This window comes from Ptiloglossa arizonensis, chromosome 2 (assembly GCF_051014685.1).
Source record: "Ptiloglossa arizonensis isolate GNS036 chromosome 2, iyPtiAriz1_principal, whole genome shotgun sequence".
NCBI lineage: Eukaryota > Metazoa > Arthropoda > Insecta > Hymenoptera > Colletidae > Ptiloglossa > Ptiloglossa arizonensis.
The window spans coordinates 24,535,964-24,561,872 of record NC_135049.1 but is presented as its reverse complement, the minus strand read 5'-3'; the positions used below and the strand labels follow the sequence as shown (position 1 = coordinate 24,561,872).

General features: G+C 31.2%; 4 protein-coding genes across 10 annotated transcripts in view; 2 read left to right on the top strand and 2 right to left on the bottom strand.

The window, feature by feature from the left end:
• Positions 1–1,116: 1,116 nt before the first annotated feature.
• Uhrf1 (ubiquitin-like with PHD and ring finger domains 1) lies at positions 1,117–4,754 on the top strand. Its single transcript, XM_076305782.1, has 9 exons — positions 1,117–1,185; positions 1,270–1,378; positions 1,947–2,548; positions 2,619–2,973; positions 3,044–3,226; positions 3,306–3,462; positions 3,524–3,722; positions 3,798–4,220; positions 4,287–4,754. The coding sequence occupies exons 2-9, from the start codon at positions 1,295–1,297 to the stop codon at positions 4,504–4,506; spliced, it is 2,223 nt and encodes a 740-aa protein (XP_076161897.1). The 5' UTR covers positions 1,117–1,185; positions 1,270–1,294; the 3' UTR covers positions 4,507–4,754.
• A 518-nt stretch (positions 4,755–5,272) lies between these two features.
• Tektin-c (Tektin C) lies at positions 5,273–7,907 on the bottom strand. The gene is made up of 6 exons (XM_076304833.1): positions 7,727–7,907; positions 7,205–7,495; positions 6,546–6,818; positions 6,227–6,449; positions 5,938–6,156; positions 5,273–5,865 (listed from the first exon to the last, which is right to left on the bottom strand). The coding sequence occupies exons 1-6, from the start codon at positions 7,804–7,806 to the stop codon at positions 5,728–5,730; spliced, it is 1,224 nt and encodes a 407-aa protein (XP_076160948.1). The 5' UTR covers positions 7,807–7,907; the 3' UTR covers positions 5,273–5,727.
• On the top strand, positions 6,989–14,801 carry Bre1 (E3 ubiquitin-protein ligase Bre1). 7 transcript variants are annotated; one of them, XM_076304828.1, is made up of 19 exons: positions 6,989–7,043; positions 7,349–7,522; positions 8,257–8,317; positions 8,431–8,681; positions 8,784–8,955; positions 9,501–9,687; positions 9,763–9,951; positions 10,022–10,143; positions 10,220–10,456; positions 10,541–10,666; positions 10,895–11,068; positions 11,159–11,416; positions 11,495–11,626; positions 11,722–11,990; positions 12,104–12,257; positions 12,349–12,462; positions 12,583–12,985; positions 13,071–13,165; positions 13,284–14,801. In XM_076304828.1, exons 5-19 carry the CDS (start codon positions 8,806–8,808, stop codon positions 13,563–13,565), a joined length of 2,892 nt encoding a protein of 963 aa, XP_076160943.1. In that variant the 5' UTR covers positions 6,989–7,043; positions 7,349–7,522; positions 8,257–8,317; positions 8,431–8,681; positions 8,784–8,805; the 3' UTR covers positions 13,566–14,801. The 7 variants fall into 7 exon arrangements, with proteins under 7 accessions (XP_076160943.1, XP_076160942.1, XP_076160941.1 ...); XM_076304827.1 differs by having other exon boundaries at positions 8,257–8,681; XM_076304826.1 differs by having other exon boundaries at positions 7,349–8,317.
• A 2,318-nt stretch (positions 14,802–17,119) lies between these two features.
• LOC143143519 (cholesterol transporter ABCA5) overlaps positions 17,120–25,909 on the bottom strand; it is a 37,138-nt gene continuing 28,348 nt past the window's right edge. The window contains exons 13-27 of the mRNA XM_076304824.1: positions 25,673–25,823; positions 25,505–25,578; positions 24,973–25,425; positions 24,561–24,910; positions 23,979–24,385; positions 23,651–23,914; positions 23,264–23,531; positions 23,018–23,192; positions 22,607–22,943; positions 22,251–22,525; positions 21,973–22,119; positions 21,511–21,890; positions 21,226–21,433; positions 20,810–21,149; positions 17,120–20,692 (exon numbers count right to left, since the gene is read on the bottom strand). Coding sequence (XP_076160939.1) covers positions 20,589–20,692; positions 20,810–21,149; positions 21,226–21,433; positions 21,511–21,890; positions 21,973–22,119; positions 22,251–22,525; positions 22,607–22,943; positions 23,018–23,192; positions 23,264–23,531; positions 23,651–23,914; positions 23,979–24,385; positions 24,561–24,910; positions 24,973–25,425; positions 25,505–25,578; positions 25,673–25,823 — 3,933 coding nt within the window. The 3' untranslated portion in view covers positions 17,120–20,588. The remainder of the gene's footprint in view (positions 20,693–20,809; positions 21,150–21,225; positions 21,434–21,510; positions 21,891–21,972; positions 22,120–22,250; positions 22,526–22,606; positions 22,944–23,017; positions 23,193–23,263; positions 23,532–23,650; positions 23,915–23,978; positions 24,386–24,560; positions 24,911–24,972; positions 25,426–25,504; positions 25,579–25,672; positions 25,824–25,909) is intronic.

Sequence of the window (25,909 nt, the reverse complement as noted above, 5' to 3'; positions counted from 1 at the left end):
TGTAATTTTATCTTACAGTTTAATCAATCGTTTCTCTGATATTTTTATACGAAAACTAACAACTTTAAAGTTCTGCTCATGATGGTATGTATTAATCGCATTTAAGTATAATTATATGTAAATTGTGTGAACGTTATGTATAACCATGTAAGAGAAAAAATAATTGTAATTTTTAGAAGTGTTTCCAAATCGGATTTTTTTTTTTTTTTTCTTCAAAATCCGGTAAAGGTACTTGTACCTTAAATTTTCTTTATTAATGAGTAGTAAAATTATATCAATATATAAATTGTACTATCATGTATAATTATCTGGATTATTTTTACAAAATAATTCATTTGAGTCTAGTTACCAAAGTTATACAAGTTTGAATATGTAATCGAAATTTTTATTATCAAATTAATTGCAACAGCACATGAATTACAAGAGGACCTTTTATATTATATTTAGAAGATTAGGAATTACTAAACTATAAACAAAACTAGTTCACTAATTCCTATAATATTAAATAGTGACAAGTTACTAACTTTTTAGTTCTGTATTGCTACAAGAAAGAAATTTTATTTAGGATTAGAATATATATTTCAAATAACTTCATTAATTGATTCGAAGAAATTGGTCAAAATATTGATATAAAAAATGCGGGAAAAAGGTAGCGTATGCATGAGTGAATATAAAAATTGCGCAAATATTTACATACAAGTTTGTAGCATTTTTATATAATTTATACATTACTTTTAAAAAATGTAGCAAACAAGTTTATAATAAAAGAAAATCTACAATAAATAATATTATTTTGAAAATATCCTTATGTAAATATAATGGAGATGTAAAGTAACTTAAGATTTAATTTAATAGAAAAAAATTAAAATATTTAAAAATGCATCGTGTATAATTAAATAAACGAGGTGTCCTAAAATTACAGGATAAGCTTTTGTAAAAGTGAATTTCGTAACTGGTTTATTTCCTGAGCTCTAAAAATAATTCACCAATCAGAAGAACGAAACACGCGCATGCACGTCAGCTTGTTTCGTTCTTATTCTCCCGTTATGTGCCTTCACAATTCCTTCCCGCCAAATTTCCATTTTTACTAGGCGCCAACAAGTGGTGAGACCAGTTGTGACAGCGGTTATTGACGGCAAAACCAGAAATTTATTACGATTAAATTGCGCTACTGTTAATATTAATGTATTGAACACAATTATTACTTTCACATTTTGTTTATGAATTGACGTGTTAAACAAACAATACAAATTCACGAATTTTTAACAGCATTTGATTAAACAAACGCATCAAAATGTACGTTAAAGTGAGAACAATGGATGGTAAACAGGAGGCAATATTAATTATCTCTAAATTGACGGAAGTGGAAGATTTCAAGGTACTTTGTTTTATGTGTTTAAAATCAGAAGCATTTTTTTTTAAGATAAAAAGGAAGTCATAGTATTTATGAGTAGTCTGCATTCTTATCTACAATACTTATGTAGATAATACTACCTTTCAATGTTTGATCTCCACTAATGAGAAAGAAACAGTTATCAAATTTACTTTAGAATTTATTAGTAATATATAATATACATGGTAGGAAAATAGGTATCGACCATAACGAGTAGATGGTCTATTTTTATATGTTATTTACTATGTAAAGCATAAATAACTTTAATATTCTGTATTAAATATGGCGAAGTTTAGTTGGCGACATCTTGCGAAACTTTTCATTGCTATGTTAATATTAAGAGTTGCCTTAAAATAATAAGGTCTACGTATAAAAAGAAAATTCATGTTTATTATGAATATTCCAATACAATTCATTATCAATAAAGAAAATGCATAAAATTGTATATTTGAAACTAAAATAATTAATTTTATGTTTATTGTATTATCAACATTATGAGAACATATATATAAATATCTTATTTGTATGTAATAAACTTTCTGATATCTTTCAGCGTGAAATTGAACAAGAATTTAATGTGAAAGCTGATTTACAAAGATTGTTTTTTCGTGGAAAGCAATTAGAAAATGGTTATAAGCTTTACGATTATAATATTAACTTAAATGATGTAATTCAATTAATGATGAGAGTAAATGATGATGTAGAAATTAAAGCAACCTCTAGTAGTAGTGCTATCACTACTAGTTCTGATTCTGAAAAAGGAGTAACAGATAATTCTCATGAAGATGAAATGCTTATTGAAACTGAAAGTTTATATTATAAACTTGGAGATGCTGTAGATTGTCTTGATCAAACTTACGGAGCCTGGTTTGAAGCAATAATATTAAAAATCTATAAAAAGGAAGACAAACTTATTTATAATGTACGTTGGGAATTTGATGACAATGCTCCACCTTTTAATATACCTGAATTATCTATAAGACCACGTGCAAGGTGTCTTATACAATTTGATGCCTTAAAAATAGGCCAAAAAGTAATGATCAATCATAATGTTGATAATCCTAAAGAGACAGGACTATGGTATGATTTTACAATATTAAAAATAGATAAAAAGAGGAGAACGCAAGAACTTACTGGAACACTGCATATTGGAAGGTAATTATTATTTTGAACATTTAACTTAATTTAATGTGTAATTTAAATATTTATTTTAATTTAAACATAGGGATCAACCACTCGAGAATCATAAAATAAATCCAAAAAGTGAGATTTTTGCAATAGAGGAGCCAAAACTTCTCGGAGAGAGAACACCTGAAGATGAACAGCACATGATCAGTAATGGTAAACGAAGACGTATACAAGCTAATTGTAATGCATGTTTGGATAATCCTCGCACAAAGTGTAGGGAATGCGGTTGCAGAGTCTGTGCTGGAAAAGAAGATGAACACAATCTTTTATTATGTGATGAATGTAACTCTGCATATCACCTAAGATGTTTGAACCCCCCGTTAACATCTCTGCCAGAAGAAGATTATTGGTATTGTGCAGAATGTAAAAATGATGAAAATGAAATTGTGAAGGTTAATTATCATGGAGTAAAATTTACTTTTATAGCGATTTTATGATTATATAAATGGTAATTTTTTAAAGGCAGGTGACAAATTAAAACAGACAAAAAAGAAGACTACTAATGAGAATAGTAACAGTAAACGAGACTGGGGTAAAGGAATGGCATGTGTAGGAAGGACAAAACAATGCAGTATTGTTCCACCCAATCATCGGGGTCCCATTCCAGGAGTAGAAGTTGGAATGTGTTGGATATATAGAGTACAGGTAAAAAAAAAATTTAGAGTAATTTTTAATTTTAACAATTGTTGTATATATATACATATAAATAAAAGATAAATGGTAGGTGTCCGAAGTTGGTGTACACAGACCACATATAGCTGGAATTCACGGACGAGAAACTGATTGTGCCTATTCTATCGTATTATCTGGTGGGTACGAGGATGATATCGACAATGGTGATGAATTTATGTATACTGGCTCTGGAGGAAGAGACTTATCAGGTAGAATATTTATTCATAAATTGATTTATTATATTTTAATCAATACGTTATATCTATAAAGGGAACAAAAGAACTGCTGAACAGAGTTGTGATCAAACATTAACTAGAATGAATAAAGCATTAGCTGTAAATTGCAACGCCAAACTGAATGCAACTGTTGGAGCTACAGCAGAAGATTGGAGAGGCGGTATACCTGTAAGAGTTGTAAGGAACTTTAAGCTCGCCAAACATAGTAAATACGCACCTGAAGAAGGCAATAGGTACGTTAATTATTATTGTTACTTTAATAAATAAAAATATTTAACATTTATATGTAATGTAAAATTTTATTTCAGATATGATGGTATATATAAGGTAGTAAAATATTATCCAGACACAGGTAAAAGTGGTTTTCGTGTATGGAGATACTTGTTAAGAAGGGACGATCCTGCACCCGCGCCATGGACTAAAGAGGGTAAAGCACAAATAGCTGCTCTTGGTTTGAAACCAATGTATCCAGATGGATACTTAGAAGCAATGGCAAAGAACTCCTCGAACAAAACAAATAAGAAACGAAATGAATTTAGAGAACAAGAAAATTCTATTGCTTTGACAAAGCAGGAACCACCTAAAAAGAAACGTAAACGTGAAACTTATGAATTAGAAAGTGAAGTAGTGAAATTTATTGATGAAGATCAAGGAAATGTAAAATTGTGGGACGAATGTCGTACAGCTTTATCAAATGGAAAAGCTGCATTTTTACAACAAGTTTCAGAAAGGTATTATGTTATTTTTTATATATAGCAGTTATTAAATTTTGGTTTCTAATGCTTTTAAAATTACAGATTTACGTGCCCATGCTGTTTGGAAGTAGTTTATAATCCAGTGACGACTCCGTGTGCACATAATATTTGCCTCGGTTGTTTAAAGCGTAGTTTTTCATCTGGTGTACATTGTTGTCCGTCGTGTCGTCACTCGTTAGACACGAATTATAAGATGGAAGTTAATCGGTTTTTATCATCTGCTCTGTTATTACTTTATCCAGGCTATGGAGGTGGCAGATAACATTAACTTTTTATACAATAACAATTATTTTTCAAATACGAATTAATGTGCGTTTAGACTGTATTAAATAATATTTCTGTAACGAATGGAATTGGACTACAAGAGATTTGTTATAATATATACATATATACGTATAAGTAATGATGGGATTTGAAACGCTTTAAATCGTTTCGAATCTGTAAAATGGTAGAAGATTCGAATTACTTTGAATTTGATTCAAACTTTTGAAAATTTCGGTAAGTTTTGAAAATTTAATAAGGGTCTAGCAATTTTATTGACATACAATATTAAAGAAAGTCTGAAAAGTTACAATTATTATAAATATATGTTTTTACATTATTCGTTTTTATATTTTATAATACATAAAAGGATTGTCAATGATTTGAACAGAATTTGCAGAAAAGAATAATAAGTTTATTAATAAATAATGTAAATTAATTTATTTGATGTTGATAACTTCAATTCTCCAGATTTTCTTTACTATTTTATGTCAATGTTATTGCTTGTATAAAAATAATACAAACATAAATTTATTGTTTAATGCACGATATCCATTTAAAGTGATTCAAAATGTTAAAAATCCCATTATTACGTATAAGTATGACGTAATAACACCATTGTCCACTGAAGTAACAATGAATTTTATTGTCACCATATTTATTTTGATAAAATGACTGATAACATTAGTAATACAAGGATAAGGAAACCTTTTCATTACAGGGAAAATGGAACTTGTATGGAAGAAAGAAAATACACATGATTAATAATTATAGTACTTATTTTTGTATTGACCTTTGAATTGAATTTATATAATTTTTACTTATATAGTTGTATGTAGTGTAAGGTTTACATAAATTGACTGTCATTGGTGCACTTATACTTATATATACATGTATACATAATGTGTTCAGATTTAACTCAATTGTAATACTTTTAATTTTGTAATCTAATAAATCAATTTGTTTCCCCAGAAGCTCACAGAAGTAGTATTTAAATGTGTTATTTTAATCTATTGTATATAAATGGTTTTATTATAAACCATTGTTATCTGGGTAAAACCTTAGGTTTTTAACTTTTCTAGTATGAATTTACTATGGACTTTGATTGCTTTAGCTGAATGGAAAAATTTGTTTGACTTAGAGGAATGTAGTACAATCTCATAGTTGTGACAATACATAAAGGATAAGATTATATAGTTAGATAGGAACATGCGCAATTAATTTAATACACGTGGTAATCCATACTCTGACGTAATGTCATACAATCGACCTCGTCAATTTTTAACGTATTCGTTTTAACGTTGATATCTTCTTCAATTTGTATTTGTGTCTTCAGCAAATAACGCAACGATGCGTGAGCCTATAATATTTAGTCATATGATAATGATATTAAAGTAGAAAACGAATGTATTAATGATTTCACAATATGAACCTCAAACATAGTTGCTTGCAAATTCGACACGACGTCATGTAGATCGTTTACTTCTTTTATGAGTTGATTTTCTACTAGATCTCGCGTGAGTTCTAAACCTGGCCGTTGACAGCGATTACCGAGTCTCGTGTGCGCCAAGGCTAAATAGCATTCTTTTTCCGCGATTGATTTCTCTATACTCGTGATGTTTTCTCTCATTTCATTTGCTTGTCTCATTACCTACATATAAAATATAAAGTCTACTTCTTCACTTTATACATTTATCAGAGAATTACAAAGAAGCATTTACCTCGGAATGCTGTAATTCTAACTTCGTTTTAGCTTCTTTTGTTTCTTCAATGCGTCGTCTAAAAGTTTCATCGGTAGCGTTCTTCTGATCAATCAAATCATTTATCGTCTGTTTTATTATTGTATCGATGTAACAACGTAACGGTCTGGCACTATTTACTTCTTTCGTAGCGGCAAGAATGTTGTTGTTTGTTTGCATTTCCCATTCGTTTAGCTCAATGGTTCTTAATAAATACAAATGAATCTTAACAGTAAAGTTCTTTTATAATTATAAGGATAAAAATTATATAAAGTAGAGGAATAATAAGAGTAACGCATACGATGGATCGAGTCTAGAAGTGCCATGGTAAATACTTAAGTTCATATTGGTCTCTCTCAAAGTTAAATTATGCCTGTCGATACGCAAGTTATTTTCCTTATCTTCAAGATCGTGATCCATATAGTAGAGCGATGCTTTGAGTCGACGTATTTGTTCCTGAGTTTGCTCTAGAGTTCGTACTAGCAGATTTTCGACACCCATGATCACCTCGCACTCTTTTAACAATTCTCTTTCAACATTGTCACGAACCAGATCAATTCCCAGTCTACGCTCCCTAAATTATAATATCGGTAAAAATTAATATTATTTATCAAGTCCCAATTTATAGGTTCCTCGTATACTTTTGGAAATGTTACATTTTGGATACTTGTATGCTACATTTGGAAACTATGATTGAGGTATAAAGTAGATTTAGCATCTCTCTAAACCTCCTTACTATTTCAGAGTCAAATTCAACGTTACCGACTTAGGATGGAATAAGACAACAATGCTATTAGTGGTAAGAATTAAAACGCCATTGGTGTTTCGACATTAAATACTAGATAAGTTAATTGTATTCTCTTATCCAAAGTACTAAATTTTTATTTAAATTATATTCGTTAACATAATAGAAAATTGTCATTCAGATAATGTCTAAGGTAAAGTATTTGCGAGTCTAACCTAAACATTAGACATTTCTCACAAATAATGAGAGCATTCCTTCTCACGGATGACAAAGCATCCATTATACGTTCCTTATATATCGATAGAGCATCACTTTCGAGAAGTACTTCCTTCCTTATGCATAACAATTCTTTTTTGCAGAATTCGATATCCTCCAGTTTCTCCTTGAGTCTGTGGTCTGTTTCGTCCTTATTGTCTCGTACTTTATCGGTGCTCAATTCACATATACGTTGCGTCTCAGCTAACAACCGATCCGCTAATTCTTGCTGTGCTTCGGAACAACGATACCTGATTTGATCGATATGAAAATATTAAGTATTAATGTTCTTTTTTATCGATAAGTTTAGTTAAACAAAGGAAACGCTATTAAGATTAATAAGATTCGATCTTTTATTTAGATGATGAAGGTAATATTTAAACAATAGGATGATAGGTAATATTCAAACAAAGTTTACAAGACAATAGATACGATTTCATATTCCGATATTGTTTAATTTATAATACATTATACATACATACCTATAACGATTGTTAAGATGCCATTCGTTTAAGGTAAACCTTAAAGGAGGTGGTGGAACCACAGCAAATGCGTTAATCATTTTATTTTATTTTTTTTCTTTAAATTTAATAAACGCTCTTGTCCATTTAAAGGAATAGAGAGTTCTTTTAAAACACCAGGTTTACAGGTTTGATCTATATACGCGATTGATTTTATACGAGGTTGGTTTCTATAGAAACGTTATTATTAATTTCAAATTTAACCTACCACGAATCATTTTCTTTTTAAGCATTCACAACGAAGTAATAAATTAATGCAATATAATTAAACATTAACCAAATATTTAAAAATTTTCATTTTATAAAGAATCTTCGTACAAATAAAAAGAAAACAATTTAAATTTAAACCCAGCGCTGTATACATAGGGTAGGCCATATATGATAAAATTATTGTTTCTCCAATCGGCATGGTAACGAATAATATTATTCATATTTTTGTTTTTTTTTTATCTATAATACATAGATTCGCAATTTAATCAGCATAATTTCAGTGCAATGGACAAAATTAATATTTGGCACGAGGCAGTAAGAAAATGGAAAGAATATGACATGGTAAAGAACTTGCGAGAATCAGTTAAAGTTCGTAGCCATCTAATGGCAACTGAAAGAAGTGTCGACACTACGTGCCAAGAGAACAAGCGTAATCATATTTCGTCTCTACGTAGATTCTGCATTCACGGTGAACGTCGATGTTTTCACTTTATTTTTTGATTTGCCGCGTATGCAACGCCGTGACACAATGGCGGCTTCCGTTATGGGCACGTACTTTTTGTCGATCGTCTCCAATAAAATGTAAAATTCTGTCGAAAGTGCGCTCTTTTCGGCAGGTTTTAGATGTCTAAAAATGACATAGCAATATAGAAACTCCAAGGTATTTGTGGAGAGGAACGCTGGAGGTATTAATACACGTTACGAGGTACGGATTTCTTTTGATCAATAACAAATTTTGTAGACATCAAACTAAAAATCATGTTATAAAGTATTTTTTACGCAGTTCTTCTTCTTTCGTTGATTTCAGAAAGAATTACACTTACCATAAAATGTCAAAACGACCTGCAGACAGCGGGGATTCGGGTTCCCAGCCACCTATTAAAAAAGTTCAATTCGAACCGATTTTAATCGGGCCTATATCGACCCTCGAAGAAATGGACATGAAAGTTCTACAATTTCAAAATAAAAAATTGGCTCAGGTGAGATCTTTAATGTAATATAAATTTACAGTCACTGGTAAAATGAATTAATGCTTAAAAAAAACTTCCTGTACAAAATTTTTAAGTTCTAAATATCATTTTGTTTGCATCGATCACAACTTTTGTTATTTATTATTTTCTACAATCGTAAATAATATTAGTTAGCTTGCCATTGTAAATGTTTAATCTTTTAAAAGTTGTTATTAATTTTATAACTATAAATGTTTTTGTTAATAATTTGAAAAATTTAGGATTTGTTACATAAGAAATTTGAGATACCCTTTTGTGCTTATCTTAACTTCGAAGCCTCATTGTTAACATATATTATATGTTATGATATATAAATACCAATTCCATTATAGATTATAGATAAATAAAGTTAAATTAAGGTACAAATGATACTATTACATGTTTCTTTTTAATATTTGCCATAAGTTTTTAATAATTTTAATGAATAGAAACTTGACAAATATTTAGAATATTCACCATTTGAGATTATTATCTTTTTCAAACAGTTACTCAGTTCTTTTATTATAATTTTGTAGCGGTTAGAACAACGTCACAGGGTAGAAGCAGAATTAAGGCAGCGAATTGAACAATTAGAAAAACGGCAAATGCAGGATGATGCAGTACTCAATGTTGTTAATCGTTACTGGAATCAGTTAAACGAAGATATACGTGTATTACTTCAGAGATTTGATGCTGAAACAGCTGATGAGTCAGAAAATAAAAGTAAGAGTAGTTGTTAAGTTAATTTGTTACACTATTATGTGCATATAATTTACATATTTTCATTGTTAATGTTAGATGAAAGTGAAGCTACAACATCGTTTCTTATGCAACTTTCTTCTTGGGACAAAGAAGAGTTAGATGATAAATTAGCAAATCGTGTTCAGGTATCCAAACGTGCAGTTTCTAAAGTTGTACAGGCATTTGATCGTCTTTCTCAAAGAAATGAGAAAATTACCCTTGCACTTAAAGGAGAGTTTGATGGAGGTAACTTAATCCGATGTATTTGTAAAAGTAATATGTTAAAATGACAATTATTGATATTATCGCATTTCAGAAGATGCACCCAATATTGATGAAGTGGTACGTAGAGCAAATGCTGAAATACAAATGGAAAATAGGAATCTTCAAGCAATAAATATACAGCTTCATGAAAAATATCATACTATTTCATTGAAGGTAACTTAAATTGATATATTTTAACAAATTATATTCTTATAATTATGTATTTGTTAACAAATGTATCACTCCATAGATGTCAGAACTACAAGACACTATAACAGGAAAAGATACGCTCGCTGCAGAGCTTCGGAATCAAGTAGATGATCTTCAGTATGAATTAAATAAAGTGCGAGCACGCAATGATAAATTAGAGCACCATCTTGGAGAAGCAATTGAAAAACTAAAAGCGTTTCAACAAATACATGGTACCGATGAAAAGGGTAGTAATAAACCGAATACCCTGGTTGCATCTAGTGTTTCGCAAACAAAGGTGTGATATACTTTTTAATCAATCGATAAAATATTTAATAATTAGAATTATTGTAATGCATATAATGTTTTACCCCTTGTACAGCTCGAAGATTTGCAGAGAGAATTAGAAGAAACTAGGGAACTAGCTAATAATAGGTTACAAGAATTGGATAAACTGCATCAGCAGCATCGCGATGCATTGAAAGAAGTAGAAAAATTAAAAATGGATGTGAGTTCTTTTGTATATATAATCTTTATGATGCACGGTACAGAATGTAAATTAATGTCATGTGCAATAAATACTCATGTTTAACTTGCTTTTACTTGTTTCTTGTGTTTACTTCTTTACATTTAAATAAAGTATTAAAATACACATAAAAAATGAATGAAAAACTGTCTTAACATCATATTGAGTATTACTTTCAATTTTATTTTGAAATATATTTTATATTTACAGATACGACAACTTCCAGAATCAGTCATTGTTGAGACAACTGAGTACAAATGTTTACAATCGCAATTTTCTGTATTATACAATGAATCAATGCAACTAAAAACTCAATTAGATGATGCCCGTCAACAACTACAATCCAGCAAAAACGCTCATTTACGTCATATTGAAATGATGGAGGCAAGTGTATTCTACATTTTTTCATACAAATTTTAGAGAATTAATATTCTACAAATATAATATTATATAAATTTATTATTGACATCGTAGAGTGAAGAATTAATGGCCCAAAAGAAACTACGTGGAGAGTGTATACAACTAGAGGATGTATTAGCACAATTACGAAAGGAATATGAAATGTTAAGAATTGAATTTGAACAAAATTTAGCGGCAAATGAACAAACGGGACCAATTAATAGAGAAATGAGACATTTGATAACGTCCCTTCAAAATCATAATCAGCAACTAAAAGGCGAAGTTCATCGTTATAAACGAAAATACAAAGAAGCTTCTTCAGAAATTCCAAGGGTATGTTACTTTGTTAACAACATTTTTAAAATCAACAGAATAGAAGTATTTATAATTGATACCTATAATTTATTGTAGCTAAAGAAAGAAATTGAGGAATTGACAGCCAAATTGGGTCAACAAACATCACAAGAAAATAAGGAAGGTAATAATTCAGACGGCAGTGGAAAAGAAGAAGATGCGTCGAATTCTCTTCCAGGTTCTACACAGGTATAAAAAAAATATACCCTTCGAATTAATCTACCCATTCAAATATTTTAAAACAGCTTCTAAAATAATGGATTTATATTTCTCTGTTAACTTAGATTAAAGAAGAAAGTGGAGTTTCAATAAAACGAGAGTGCGGTGAAGAAGAAGTTGAAACTATTGAAGTTGGAGAAGGAGAGGGAAATAAAGGTACCCCAGATTCTTTGACTTTAACTTCTCCAACTCTAAAAAAAGAGAAAGATATCAAACGTGAGAAAGACATTAAAAAAGAGACGGTTAAAACCGAACATCGTGATCCTGCCCATCGCGCTAAAGATACGAAAGTTGCAGAATCGGAACTTGTCAGAGATCTAAAAGCACAACTGAAGTACGTTTGTATACTGTATCTTAATAATACAAAAATTGACTAAAATTATAAACAATTTTAGTAATTATGCTTTATATTCTTTTATCATTTACACTGTTTCATTATAATTTTAGAAAGGCTGTGAATGAAATGAAAGAAATGAAACTACTATTAGACATGTATAAAGGCGTTGGAAAAGAGCAAAGAGATAAAGTACAATTAATGGCCGCTGAACGAAAAACGAGAGCGGAATTAGAAGACTTACGTCAACAAATAAAGAAAATTCAAGTACGTGCTTGTTGTAAGACTTTGTCTTATAATCTTTTTATTATATTCTGAGACGTACAGAAATACTCACTGATAAACGTATGCTTCTTAGGAAAGTAAACGTGAAGAGCGTAAAAAATTAGCAGACGAAGATGCACAAATAAAAATTAAAAAACTGGAGGAACAAGCATACACGCTTCAGCGCCAAGTTGCTTCTCAGAAACAGGTAAGTTCCCGTATCGACAATTTACAATAAGCTAAATAAGAACAGTGTATTCATATATTGGAAAACTGTCTGAAATACGAATCTTGCTTAAAATCATGAACTGAGAATAATGCTGAACAGAGTTGTGTGTGGCTGCAGGAAGAAGAGGCTCTTTTAAATGAAATGGAAGTAACTGGACAAGCATTTGAGGACATGCAAGAGCAAAATTCTAGATTGATACAACAGTTACGTGAAAAGGATGACGCAAACTTCAAACTTATGACAGAAAGAATTAAAAGTAATCAACTGCATAAATTAGCCAGGGAAGAAAAAGATGTTTTAAAGGAACAAGTTTCTACCTTAACAACACAAGTTGAAGCTGCTAATGTGGTCGTTCGTAAATTAGAAGAAAAAGAACGACTTTTACAAAACTCTCTTGCTACCGTTGAAAAAGAATTAGCTTTGAGACAACAAGCGATGGAAATGCATAAACGAAAAGCTATTGAAAGCGCTCAATCTGCAGCTGATTTAAAATTACATCTTGGTAAGGGCGTTTGTCTGCGAATTCTTTAAATTTTTAACGAGAACATTATTCAATATTATATTATATTATATTATTGTTTGTTTAGAAAAATATCATTCTCAGATGAAGGAAGCACAACAAGTTGTAGCAGAAAAAACTAGTTCCTTGGAAGCAGAAGCATACAAAACAAAAAGACTACAGGTAAAATTTAAAAACAATAGTTAATTTTATTTTTTTAATATTAATATGATAAAAATATAAATACCATTAACATTAAGTAGGAAATTTCAGTTATTTCTATTATTATCTCTTTTTACAGGAAGAGATAGCTCAATTGAGACGTAAAGTTGAGAGAATGAAAAAGATAGAACTCGCTGAAACTTTAGACGAAGTAATGGCCGAAGAATTACGAGAGTACAAAGAGACTCTCACTTGCCCTTCATGCAAAGTAAAACGCAAAGATGCAGTTTTAACCAAATGTTTTCACGTATTCTGTTGGGACTGTTTGCGTACGAGATATGAGACGCGGCAGCGAAAATGTCCAAAATGTAATTGCGCTTTTGGAGCTAACGATTATCATCGTCTGTACCTCTCCACCTGAAGGAGAAAAGTCTAAATTATTGAAATTTGTGTGATGTCTTTTAATTCGACTGCGTGAATCTTTTTTAAGATTACGATATGCATTTTTCTTATATTTCTTATTTATTGTCCTGATCATTGGTAAACTGAGGAGTACAGTTACATGTCTTGCAGAAAAAAAGATGTAAAAATAATGTTTGTAAAAAATTGCTATTATATCATAAACAAAATAAGAGTAAAATACTGCATTTTTAAAACATTTTGTAGTAAACTTCATCAAACGTACTATCGTGTGTGAATGCTACCGTTTTCGTACATTTTGATCTCATGTAAAGAATGAAGTTAAATCTTATGAAAAGCGTTTTCAATGGTAGCACAGAATACTGAAATAATCGGTTGTATAATAATTTTATTTAGATTTAAAATTCGGCTTAAATGTAACTTAATCATGAAAATTAGTAAAATTTGAATCCTAAGATAGCCCGAATTTTAAGAACGATTCACATTAGATATATTGTAATATATTATACATAGGAATTTGAAGCTTCTTATACAATTAAAACCAGGACCTTTCTTAATTTCACGAACAAACGAAAACATTATTATTTAATAATTACTAAATTGTTTTATAAAAAGTTCTTATTTAGGTTCTGGAAAAATTTTAGTTTCTTAAATATCGCTTCATATTTTGCCACAGTGATTGAAAGAAGCATATTAGGAACAAAGTTACAACTAGAGATGTAATTAATTTATTGTATTGAAAATGTATGGAATGCATAAGGTAGGAAAACAATTGATTTAGAAATCTTTACTTCTCTGATTGAAATATTCTTTTTATATTTTGTTTAGTGTAATCTCATCCTTTTTCTACTTTTGTTAATAAACATTTCAGTTGTTTTATTAAATAAAAAAACGTGGAAATGTTTCTAGTATATACTATACAATATAATATATAATAATATCGATTTGAAGAAAAATTAGATGTAAAAATAGAATGATAATTCAATAATGTAATTTTCAATATTTTGTAACAGAGATAAAAAGATGTATCAATAGTTAAAAGCATAGATAGAGGAGGGCTTTTAAATCACATTTTTATGATTTATAATAATTGATTGTACCATGTTTTTAAAAGAAATTAACAAATGTACATCAAAGTTACGTACTAAAAGGAGCTTCCCAACTTATACAGAAGTCTGTTGTTACCTTGCTTTTCTAAGCATAAATACGACAAAATATATAAAATTTTATTTCATGACATTAATATATAATTACCTTCCATGTAAGAATATTAATAGAAATAAATAATAAAATCTTGTTAATATGCATTTTGATATTTTTATGTATGTACAACTATAATGTGTATCTTAGATTAAACATTTTTCAAATAAAAGATCACTTTTAAGATTGTAATAAAATCTAGAAAATCCATGGAAAAAAATTTGATATATATTTTCATAAATTTGGAATGAACAAGGTTTTATTATATTATAAGTAACAAATAAAACCATGCTACAATATATATCTTTATATTGTTATAATAAACAGAAGTTATATCATGTTTATAAAAAAATGTCATAAACAAATTTTATGTGTAAAATACAAAAGTGTAAGTCAAGTGTTTACAAAACTTAAGATGCTTTTAATGACATGCTTGTAAAGAAAGAAGAAACTGACAAGACTACAGATCTTAAAAAATTATTTGAAATTATTTTTTCCAATTATTCACAATAAATGGAACTTTATGAATATTAATTTAAAAATTACTGTAGAATAAATTGAACTTCAAATATAAAGAAATTAAATCTTATGATTTTATTATATGCACATGTTCTTGTCCTATGATAAATGCTTATTATCGTAAAGATGTTTTAAGAATAAATCGATTTGAAAAAAAAAATATGAATTTTTACGTTTTCATGATCCTTCAGTAAGTTTTAGGCAATTAAACAAAAAACAAATGACTACCGTACAAAAAAAATAAAATTATTCACACAATTTTAATTGATTTGATTAAAATGATGAAAATATTGATTCCAAGAAAAACTTACGGTGCGTAATAAATAAATACATACGTATAGTTTACGTATAGCATTTGGTGTTACGTTCAAACGTTGAAGATGTCAAATTACGTTAATAATTATAATTTTTAAACTTATTAACACATTTTTTTTCGTCGTTGATATCTGCTTTTAAATTTTATGTTGTTTGTAATAAGACTTTGTATTATTAATAATAAATTGTAAAAACTACAGATTGCTATTAACGTTGTCATAGAATAACACGTTGTTCGTAAACCCGATGCAAAGAGAAATTATCCATACTAAGTTTACTATTTACCTATATACTGTCCAGATGAAATAAAAGATGCTTAGCAAGTTTCAACTTTCGATTGGTAGAATACACAACATCAATCATATTCTAGCAATCAGAGGTTGGAACCACAGATAAAGGATAACTATCGGATGCCATTATACAATTAGGAAAGCATTTAGAATAGGAGTAACGATAATAGAGAACATCTATGTAGGACATTTTTCGTGTAAAGTCATATGAAAATCTTAACGATCTACTGTTAACAGTACAACCGTATATACGTTAAATATTATACAACGAACTGATCATAAATAACATTTTCTTTGCAATTTTATAAACCGTCTTGTATACATATATTTATTGTAATATAACAATAATACAATAAATTGAAAGTTGTAAATTTATTTATCCGAAGCGACGGACCTAATGCCCATTTACAGAGTTAATTATTATCGTTATCGTCGGCAATCATGAGTAAACAAATTATCTAAATATCTTAATAAAAGAGGTTTACTATTGTTAAGGGTAATCGGAAATCTTTTGATACTCCTTGCAGTTCACAAAACGTGACGAACACTTCTCATTATATGTAAGCTGTCGGTAGAAAGCATATACATACTTACTGTATACGTGCACTTATGTATACGTGTATGTATATACGTAAGAATCATCAGTGTAAATACAAATGGAGGACAAATATTTTATACTAATCTCCTGGTAATGAAATTCATGATATCTGCGTAGTAATTAAAATAATTGTATGCTAGCTAAAATCTTTCTTTTATAACATAAATTGTGGAAATTAATTTACAAAAACGGTATACAAAGTCGAAGCCAATTGATCTGAACAAAGCTATTGTCTTTCCAACTGTGTATATATATACTTTTTGTTTAACAAATGTTATTTTTGTCCAGTAGAAATAAATGTAAGGTACCATAATAAACGTTATAAATCTAATTTTTCATATCAATATAAGATCTTCAACAGATAATCTAAAATTTACGAAGTTCTATTACATTCGCAGTAAACTACGAAATGAAATTTTTTAAAAGAAATATGCTTACCCTAAACCTCACTAATTAATACATAACAGACAGTATCAATTAGATCGAATGTATATACTATTAATTACTCTAAATTATACATTAAACAACAATAGATAAATTCGAGAAACAAGAAACCCCTCGGTGTTCACGTTGTTTTCGAGCCTTCTTGTTTTATAGTTAAAAAACACGAAACGCTTGAAGAAGGACACTTCGTAATTGTTTAACTGATCTTTTTTTATTGGTGAAAAAGCTTCCGTTAACCAATTGATTACATTCACTTTACACAACAAATACGTAGTTCCGCAAAGTCAATCGTTCATCGACAGGGTGTATTCGGCGTGTAGCTTATTGATGATGATAATCGCATTTAATAATTGTATCTATTATATACGAGTCTCTTTCTCTCTTAATTTCCTTGAGTGTGAGTGCGTGTCTTGCTATACGCGCGAAGTCCTTGTAGATGCGCCGATCGCGCGCGCGGGTGCATGAGTGCGTACGTGCAAGGATACCTCTCGTTTCTTTCGTTTGCCTCTCGTTAGAACGAGGTTGTTGATATACAAAACGAAAAACCGACCGACAATGGTCGCCAGTTCATATATCGATACGTATATATGTATATATTATTCCTATAAAATCATACATACCAATAGGCAATCAATCTTACATTCAATTTACAAGCTTAAGATTCAACTATGTGCACCTAGTCATTCTTACAAGGAAATAATGCTTCACGTACACTCAGTTTTTCATTCGATTCTGTAAATAATAGGGTAGCGTTATACAACATTATATTTCTATGTACTTTTCCATAGTTACGTTGTAGAAAACATAAGGCATGGGAAAGTTTTAATTAGCAACCTTAAAAATCACTATATAATAAGGCTTAAATTTCAAGAGATAATTGAAATTAATTTAATAGTATGTGGTATTGTTACAGTAGTTTTTAAAAGTGTTAAAGGGTTTGCAGTAAAAGATGTAATTATACCTTTTACCAGTGCTTGACATTCACGTGCTGCCTCAATGAAGATAGTGGAAGATGAAATTTAAAATCAAAGTAATTTTCTTGTTTCCTGCAGAATTAGAATTTTAATTTTTCAACTAAAGATAACTTTGCAAATTTATGTTTAAAAACTGTTTTTATGGAAACGTGAAATTTTTAATCTCAAAGTGGAAGTGAGTTCAATTCATTCTCAAGATGTTAAACAATTGATGAATTTATATGGACCTTCAAAAAACAAGTCTCATTGAGATAGTTTAAAAAATGATGTGATCTCATTCTTGTGGCAAACTCTTCAATTTCATACATAAATATAAATCCATATATATTAATATATATTTCTTTATATTTATACGTGTATATACATATATATCGATCGACATGAAAATTTGACATGTATGAACGAGCTGTAACAGGTAAAGCCAAAAAGTGGCGATTAGTATGAGCAGAGAAGATAGATGTAGGTACAGCTACAGATAAAAAAAGAAATAAAATCACTTGGCATGAATGCAAGTATGCCTATTTCTTAATGCAGCAACGGTACTTGTCTTTAGGAATGTTTATAATATCCTTGTGTATCATAATTGTGATACTTGTTTTAAAAAATGGTATACGTATATGTATATATTATACTTTATATAAATATATAAATATACGCACATTTATATATTTATATATAATTCTCATAAAATTGTTTGTAGTTTTTGTTTTCATTCGTGTAATTCCATAATTGACTAAATTTTATATCATATGGTATTAACTAGAACGAGAGTTGTGCGTATGTACACAATCCCTATAAATGCGCACATGCGTTGAGACGCACACATTTTTTTTATTTCATACTACCTATGTATGTGTATGATATATATATAATATATATAACATATATATAATATATATTTATAATATGAATCATTCTTATAACGAGTTTTATTTACAAAAATCAATACATCTCTTATGATGAGATTAAATTTTTGACTACCTATGCGCTATCATCTACAAAATATTTCATTCAGTCGTCCAAACGGGTGCCCCTACTATTTCTTCCGTTCAATTTTTCAAGATTTTGCACTCGGAAGATCGAACATATGCACGTGTATGTCTAAAAACAAAACCTTTCTCTATGGAAAGTTTTGAGATCATACATTATTTTTCTAATACTTTTATGTGCTTTTTACCCTTCCAATAATGTATTCTTTAATTCATACCAAGTTCTCTTGGTTATGCTTAAAGTTTGACTTTTATAAGATAATAAGACATCTAGTTTCTTCTAGACCTACCTACAAATGTCAAATTTAGAAACTCTTTAATGTAGTTTTGCATAATGTAATACAAAATGACTATTTTTGTTAGTTTTAGCTTTATCTTAATCATGATGAATGATTTTGTCCATATTTGCAAGTAAATAAATAAATAAATAAGATTAAGCATTGTTAAGAAAAATTAACACTCTGGAAAACAAATTATTGGAAAGATGATAACAAAGAATTTCATAATGATTTTGCTAGATTAAATCATTAGATCTATGCACGTATGCTGCAACAAAATTTAATTTGTGGATTATAAAAATTTGTCTACAGATTATTTTCACCAAATTCAAGTTGCTCCATCATGCTTCAATTGCTTTCATCACAAAAAGTCTCATGTCAAATTATTATCATCTTATGTGCTATTGAGGCAAGATTAACAACCTATCATGTCTTTCTTGTTATTCAAAAGACTTCAGTAAAGACCACAAGCCAGTTGGAGAATTATTTATAAATATGTACTACACACTATATTATATGCACAAATTAAGTCACTCGATTGTATATATGCAGTTCTTTCTCGATATAGCGGCTCCCTTCCTAAACAACGGTGTCATCATGTTAATGATGCTCGAAATAATTACGAGCGATTATAAAGGTTACTAAATGAATAACCCTGTATAGGTTATTCTCTATGTTTGTCTGTGTAAATAGGTAATTCATTGAATTCACTGTGTTTAAAAAGAATTTAATATCGATACGTTGATCCTTATTCTCTTCCCTGTCAACGAATGTTTATATACTTATTATGATGATAATAACGTTCCAATTCCACAGCAATATTAATTGTGAGACCTATTTGTAGGAATCGAATAATAGACTAGATTACAATACAATTTCAAAATGATGAGTGTTAAATGGTATTATTACCATTTTTGTTGATAATGGGATAAATTGTTCATTGTCTCCACTATTTACAAGTCAAGTTAATTTTACACATCTGTTTATTTATTTCACTCACCAGGAAGTCACTGTAATTCTGATGAACATAACAGCGCAGAACATCAGTATGAAAAAAAAGATATACCATGTAATTCTTCTTTTTCTGTATTAATTAGGTCGATCGATGTATACCGTAAAAATATTACGATTTTTTCACTTACAGGATCGTCAGAATCAAAACAGGAATACATAACTCCAAAGTCTGCATTGAATGACAATGTGAAATCTTGTTCTAATTACTATAACATTTTCGATATTTAGAATGCAGATATTGTTCCTGTATTCATGGTCCTGGATAGCATTCACGTCGGAACACTAAAGAACAAATAACTTTTCTCAATGAGAACTTTATCACACTTTTCGCACGACTTGAAAAGTTCCACGAGTATATCACTATGCAACACATAAGAACAAACACATTCCTTTTTATGAGTCATCATTCTCCTGGATTAGATTCATCATAGTGAGAAAATTTGAGGAAAACTTGCTCCAGAGTAGTTTGGCTGAAACTGTATTCTTCAATATCCAACTCGAGTTTAGCTAAAAATCCAAGTTTCAATTAGAGTAACAATACATAATGTTAAAATATTTTACAATATATTTGTTTATGATACAGTCAATTGTATGACAACTTAAAAGTATTAACTTTACACTTACCTTTCTCCAACTGCATAAAGCACTCGGCCAGCGAGTTAACTGCGTGCTGGGGAACACCGAAAACTAATCTGTCGGCGAAACTTTCTTCAAGGCTTGCATCTGGAAAGAGACTGGAAACAAACTCTTTCAAACCCGTAATTCTGTCACCAGAAGGTGTCGTTGGTGTACAATCGCCGCCTAAGAGTTTCATCTCAAGGGTGTATCCAGCACCATAGAGATTTTTTAGATGTTGAGTAGAACCAATACACCTCAATGATCCTTTCACCATTATGCCTACTCTAGAGCACAGAGCATCAGCTTCTTCCATTGAGTGAGTCGTTAATATTGCTCCTCTACCACCCTGTCACAAAAAAGATTATCAATGAAGAAACATGTCTCTTAAGAACCAGAAAATATATTTTGTTAGAGAAACCAACTTGAAAACTGGCGAGAATTGTATCCCACAAAAATCTTTTCGATCTAGGGTCCATTCCTGTACTAGGTTCATCCATTAGAACAACTTTTGGACCTCCAATCATTGCCATGGCAAAACTAAGTTTTCTTCTAGTTCCACCTGAACATTCTTGAGTCTGCTTGTCAGCGTGTTCATGGATTTGTAGACCAGTAAGATATAAATCTACAATTCTATAAAACAGAACTCACATAATTTCTAATTATTTTTTAGAAATTTAAAAAGTACTAAAGTAGTCTGAATAAATCACCTGCCAATATCTCCCCATGGTACTCCACGTATCGCAGCATAACATTCTAAATGTTCCCTGACTGTAATGTTTTTCCACTGAGCATCATGTTGAGGACAATATCCCATTTGTCTGAAAGCTTCTGCCATATTGGCATTAATGTTATGACCACCGATTTGCACTCTACCTCGAGTGGCCGCTTCTTCTGCTATGATAATTTTCATCGTTGTAGTTTTGCCAGCGCCATTGTGGCCTAATAAACCAAATACTTCTCCTGGTTCAACCGCTAATGAAAGATTTCTTACAGCGACCTTTCGTTGTATTTGATTGGCTCCTTCATCTTGTTTAGAACAACAACTACATGATCCAGACTCTCTATGTCGATATTCTTTTCTCAAGTTCTAATAATTTAATTGCAATTTAATGCTTGTAAACAAATTTGTATAAAACAAGTCGAATTATTTAGGTAATCGCAATTCATACCTGTACTAGAACTACAGGTGGTTCTTGAACGGATGATGAAATAATAAGATTGCAAACTTTTTGTCTTTCGGCTTTAACATCTGCATCTTCATGCTCTCCAATATCTGAGTTCTCCATTATTTCTTCTCCGATAGATCCACCATTACGCTATGGACGTAAAAAGTATTTTTAGTATCAAATGCAATTTTATACACGAACATTGAACTTTGCAAAGGAAAATTCTATTTTATAATATTCAATGGTATATTTTCAATAGACCATGTAAAGACTATTCTAACCAGGAAATGCTTGAAGATATCGCTGACGTTGCCACCACTTTTTTTAATGTCCAATAGCAAAAGTATAAAGAACCACACCGGACAGTGTAAGAGCACGCCAAAGGCCATTGAAATGATTTCTGTGGTTAGGTAATCGGACATAGTTAAATGATGACAAGCGGCATTGATAGAGCACATCAGATGAACTCGTTCCACATAATATACTGCAGCATACGGCACGTACAATATGTTTAATAAAGAAAAGATTACGTGTAAAATAAATGCTGCTGTACCACCTGAAAAATTGATTATTCAATACTTAAAATTTATAAATTTAGAAAGGTCTCGTCCTTAAAGAAGCGATTACTACTACTTACTGAGACCTAGCATGTCAAGAATCGTGACTAGTATAAAGGGTATAAGTCCAAAGAAAGTTGCGATATTGGGCAAAATACTCTGGGCAGAATCCATCTTGTCAAAGATGTAACTCAAACACGTTGAGAAGAGAATGGACGACGGACAGTAAAGCATCAAAAGACCGCTGAGCGTGATGAGTGCTGGTATTTCTTGAAGTGAAGGCACATCGAAGAGAAATATAATGCCAAGAATGCATAGACAGATGAACATGATCAGGCCGACAAGTACGATGAAATACGTCAGAAAGTACATAGAAAATGACAAACCGTTCACACGAAGTTGATTCTTCGCTTTTATCTAAGGGTACATAACGTTGAAAATTAATCAAACTGTTCATATATTGTAATTCACCGCTGATAAAGAAATCTTACTTCGCGATCGTAGACCATATCTACAACTAGAGTTATTGGCAACAGTACGAAATTCATTCCAATAAACACAGCAGAACTAGCTGTACCAATATTGAACTCCTGCGGTTGAGAAGTTTGCTGGAAAGGATGTGTCTTAACTTCAATCGGTTTCAAATGATTCTTGTCCGAGGTTATCCTAATCATAAACAATGGATATTATGCATAAATATTTCAGTTTAGAATACTTTTTCGAATTACTGTTCTTACCTATAATAGGTGTTGGACAAAAGGTTTATCAAAATCGGTAGGGAATGTTGCGTAGTATCGTTATAAACGATGGTCAAGTTGATTTTGTGTTGATCGTACTCGTTAATATTGAAAACAGCCATGTGTGGTGCAATTTTCAACAAGTTCGCAAAATTCCCGTAATATTCTTCAATGTATTTCACGTCTTGACTTATTCCCTCAATTAAATCAGTGATATCGTGATCGGTATTGTTCGCGTATAAAATTTTGGTCTCGTTACAGTACGTGTCTACAAAAGCGGGAAGAAACTGATTAGTTTTTAACATTAAAAAATATTCTGTTTTCAGATGTCATTTTATACAGAACATATAAGAAACAGTTGTTTTAATCATGAAAGATACGACGTACCGGTATTCAATCTGAGAGATTGCATTTTAATTTCAACCGTTTGAATACTATTCAAATGGAGGCCAAGGACTATTAGAAAAAGAGGTGCAACGATAGTGAAGTACAATAACTGAATGTTCCTGAAGAGCCTGAGTATCCTTAGGCGAAGCATAGCGTATAGGGTTTGTAGGAAATTAGGCCGGATTTTTATAGGGTCTAATCCGAGGCCGAGAACAGGAGGGTTTCTATCACTATGAACGCCGTCTGGTAAGTCTCCTCCTGCACCTGAAGTAAAATTGAATAAATTGAAGAACTTAATAATACTTTGTACATGTTAAAATGAACTTGCCTTTCGCTTGACCATCATTTTGGACAGTAACACCTTCGTTCTGCAAGCTTTGATAGGACGTGCTTTTCGATTGCAATGATAATGATCTGCTTAGTGCACGATTACGCACCATTTTTTTGGACAAATTATCCATTGTGCACTCAGTGCCCTCGTCTTTCTCTAGATGCAAAAACACTTCTTCCAGTGTAGTCATAGAGACTCCGTAGCTGCTAATACCCAATCGACTTGATCGTGTTCTAATCTCATGTTCTATAGCCGAGAAAAGTGGTGCGAAACTCTCCACAGAATTGTGCGGTAGAATAAAACTCAGTTCGCGACCGTGGCGCCTTGCTTTCTCTGCTTTTGATACATGAGAAGTTACTAATCTGGAAATGGCATGCTCTCTTCCGTTTCCCTCGAGTACTAACCTGTATGATATTTTTTACAATAAGCCAAAATATAAAAATATACAGAAAACGCACATCGTTGAGAAATTATTATATTTACAGTACTTCCTTGAGAGAGAAAGAGAGATTCGCCCAGCTTGAATCGAATATATCGCAAACATCTCTCAGGAAATACTGTAATCTATTTCAAACTTACGTTAAGTGATATCCAATGCCAAATTTATTTTTCAAGAACAGAGAACTACCACAGCATCTTAACTTTCCTTTGCTTATAACCGCTTTTCTGTCCGCCAGTATGTCCGCTTCATCCATAAAATGTGTTGTTAATAAAATTACTTTTCCATGGCGTCTGGATTGTAAAAAGGACCACATCTGTCTCCTGGAGTAAGGATCTACCCCGGCGGTGGGTTCATCGAGGATAATGATCTTTGGATCGCCAATAATGGCGATACCCACGGACAATTTTCTTTTCTGACCGCCGCTTAAATATTTTGCGAAAGTATCCGCTTTCTCGATCAAATCGATGTCCTTCAAAGTTTTGTTCACCTGAAAATAAACGTAGAACAATTCTGTCAATAATTTTATTTAACAATTACTCGAGAACGTACCTCGTGTTCGATCATTGACTTTGGAATGCCCCGTACAGCAGCGAAAAATTCAAGGTGTTCTCGGGGCGTCAGAAGATCGAAGAGGATATCGTGTTGTGGACAAACGCCGGTCATACTTCTGATCATTTGCATGTCATTGGAATCCCTGACATCGTAACCGAAAATTAAGGCAGTGCCGGCGGTAGGTGCAGTCAGGCCGGTGAGTATGTTAAAGAGACTCGTTTTTCCAGCTCCATTGTGCCCGAGTATCGCTGTAATTTGTCCCTCGTAGATCGTCAAATTGATGCCATTTACAGCCTTAATCTCTGGCTTGCGACATTTCTGATACGACTTGTACAGATCGACTATTCTAATGGCTTCACGTCCTTTCATCTCTCGCACCACTGGTTCAATGTCGCGATTGGTCTCCTCGCCAGGTATGAAGGAGTTCGACTCGCCGTTCGAGGACGGGACCTGTAAATATGACTGTGAACAAGATTTTTCCCATTTTCTTATACATTCGATACTAATTATCGTTATACATTAAACCCACCCGTGGAGCCTTCCTCTGACACCAAAATCTGGGCGTGAAGCAAAACAAGGGAGTTCTTTTTATTCCATACTCGCCTAGGATAAACATTTATTTAATATCTAATTTATCTTTGTCTATTAATAATTTAAGGTATACATCGAACAACGAAAACAGTTTTGAGGAACGTACTCGGTATGACGGAGTCGAAATAGTAGGCTAAACAGGCGTATAGAAATATGTCTAAAGTCATCATGATGAGACTCCCTCCAAACGGTATACCTGGGCCTGACCAAAGATTGTCAAAGTTAACACCCTCTCCTTGTAAATCTAACACAAGAGCCTGGAAAAAAGGCGTAAGCTTGTAACACGTAAAGCTTGTTTTATTGGTAGAATTTCGTGAAATTTTGTTACCTTTGAGTATCGATA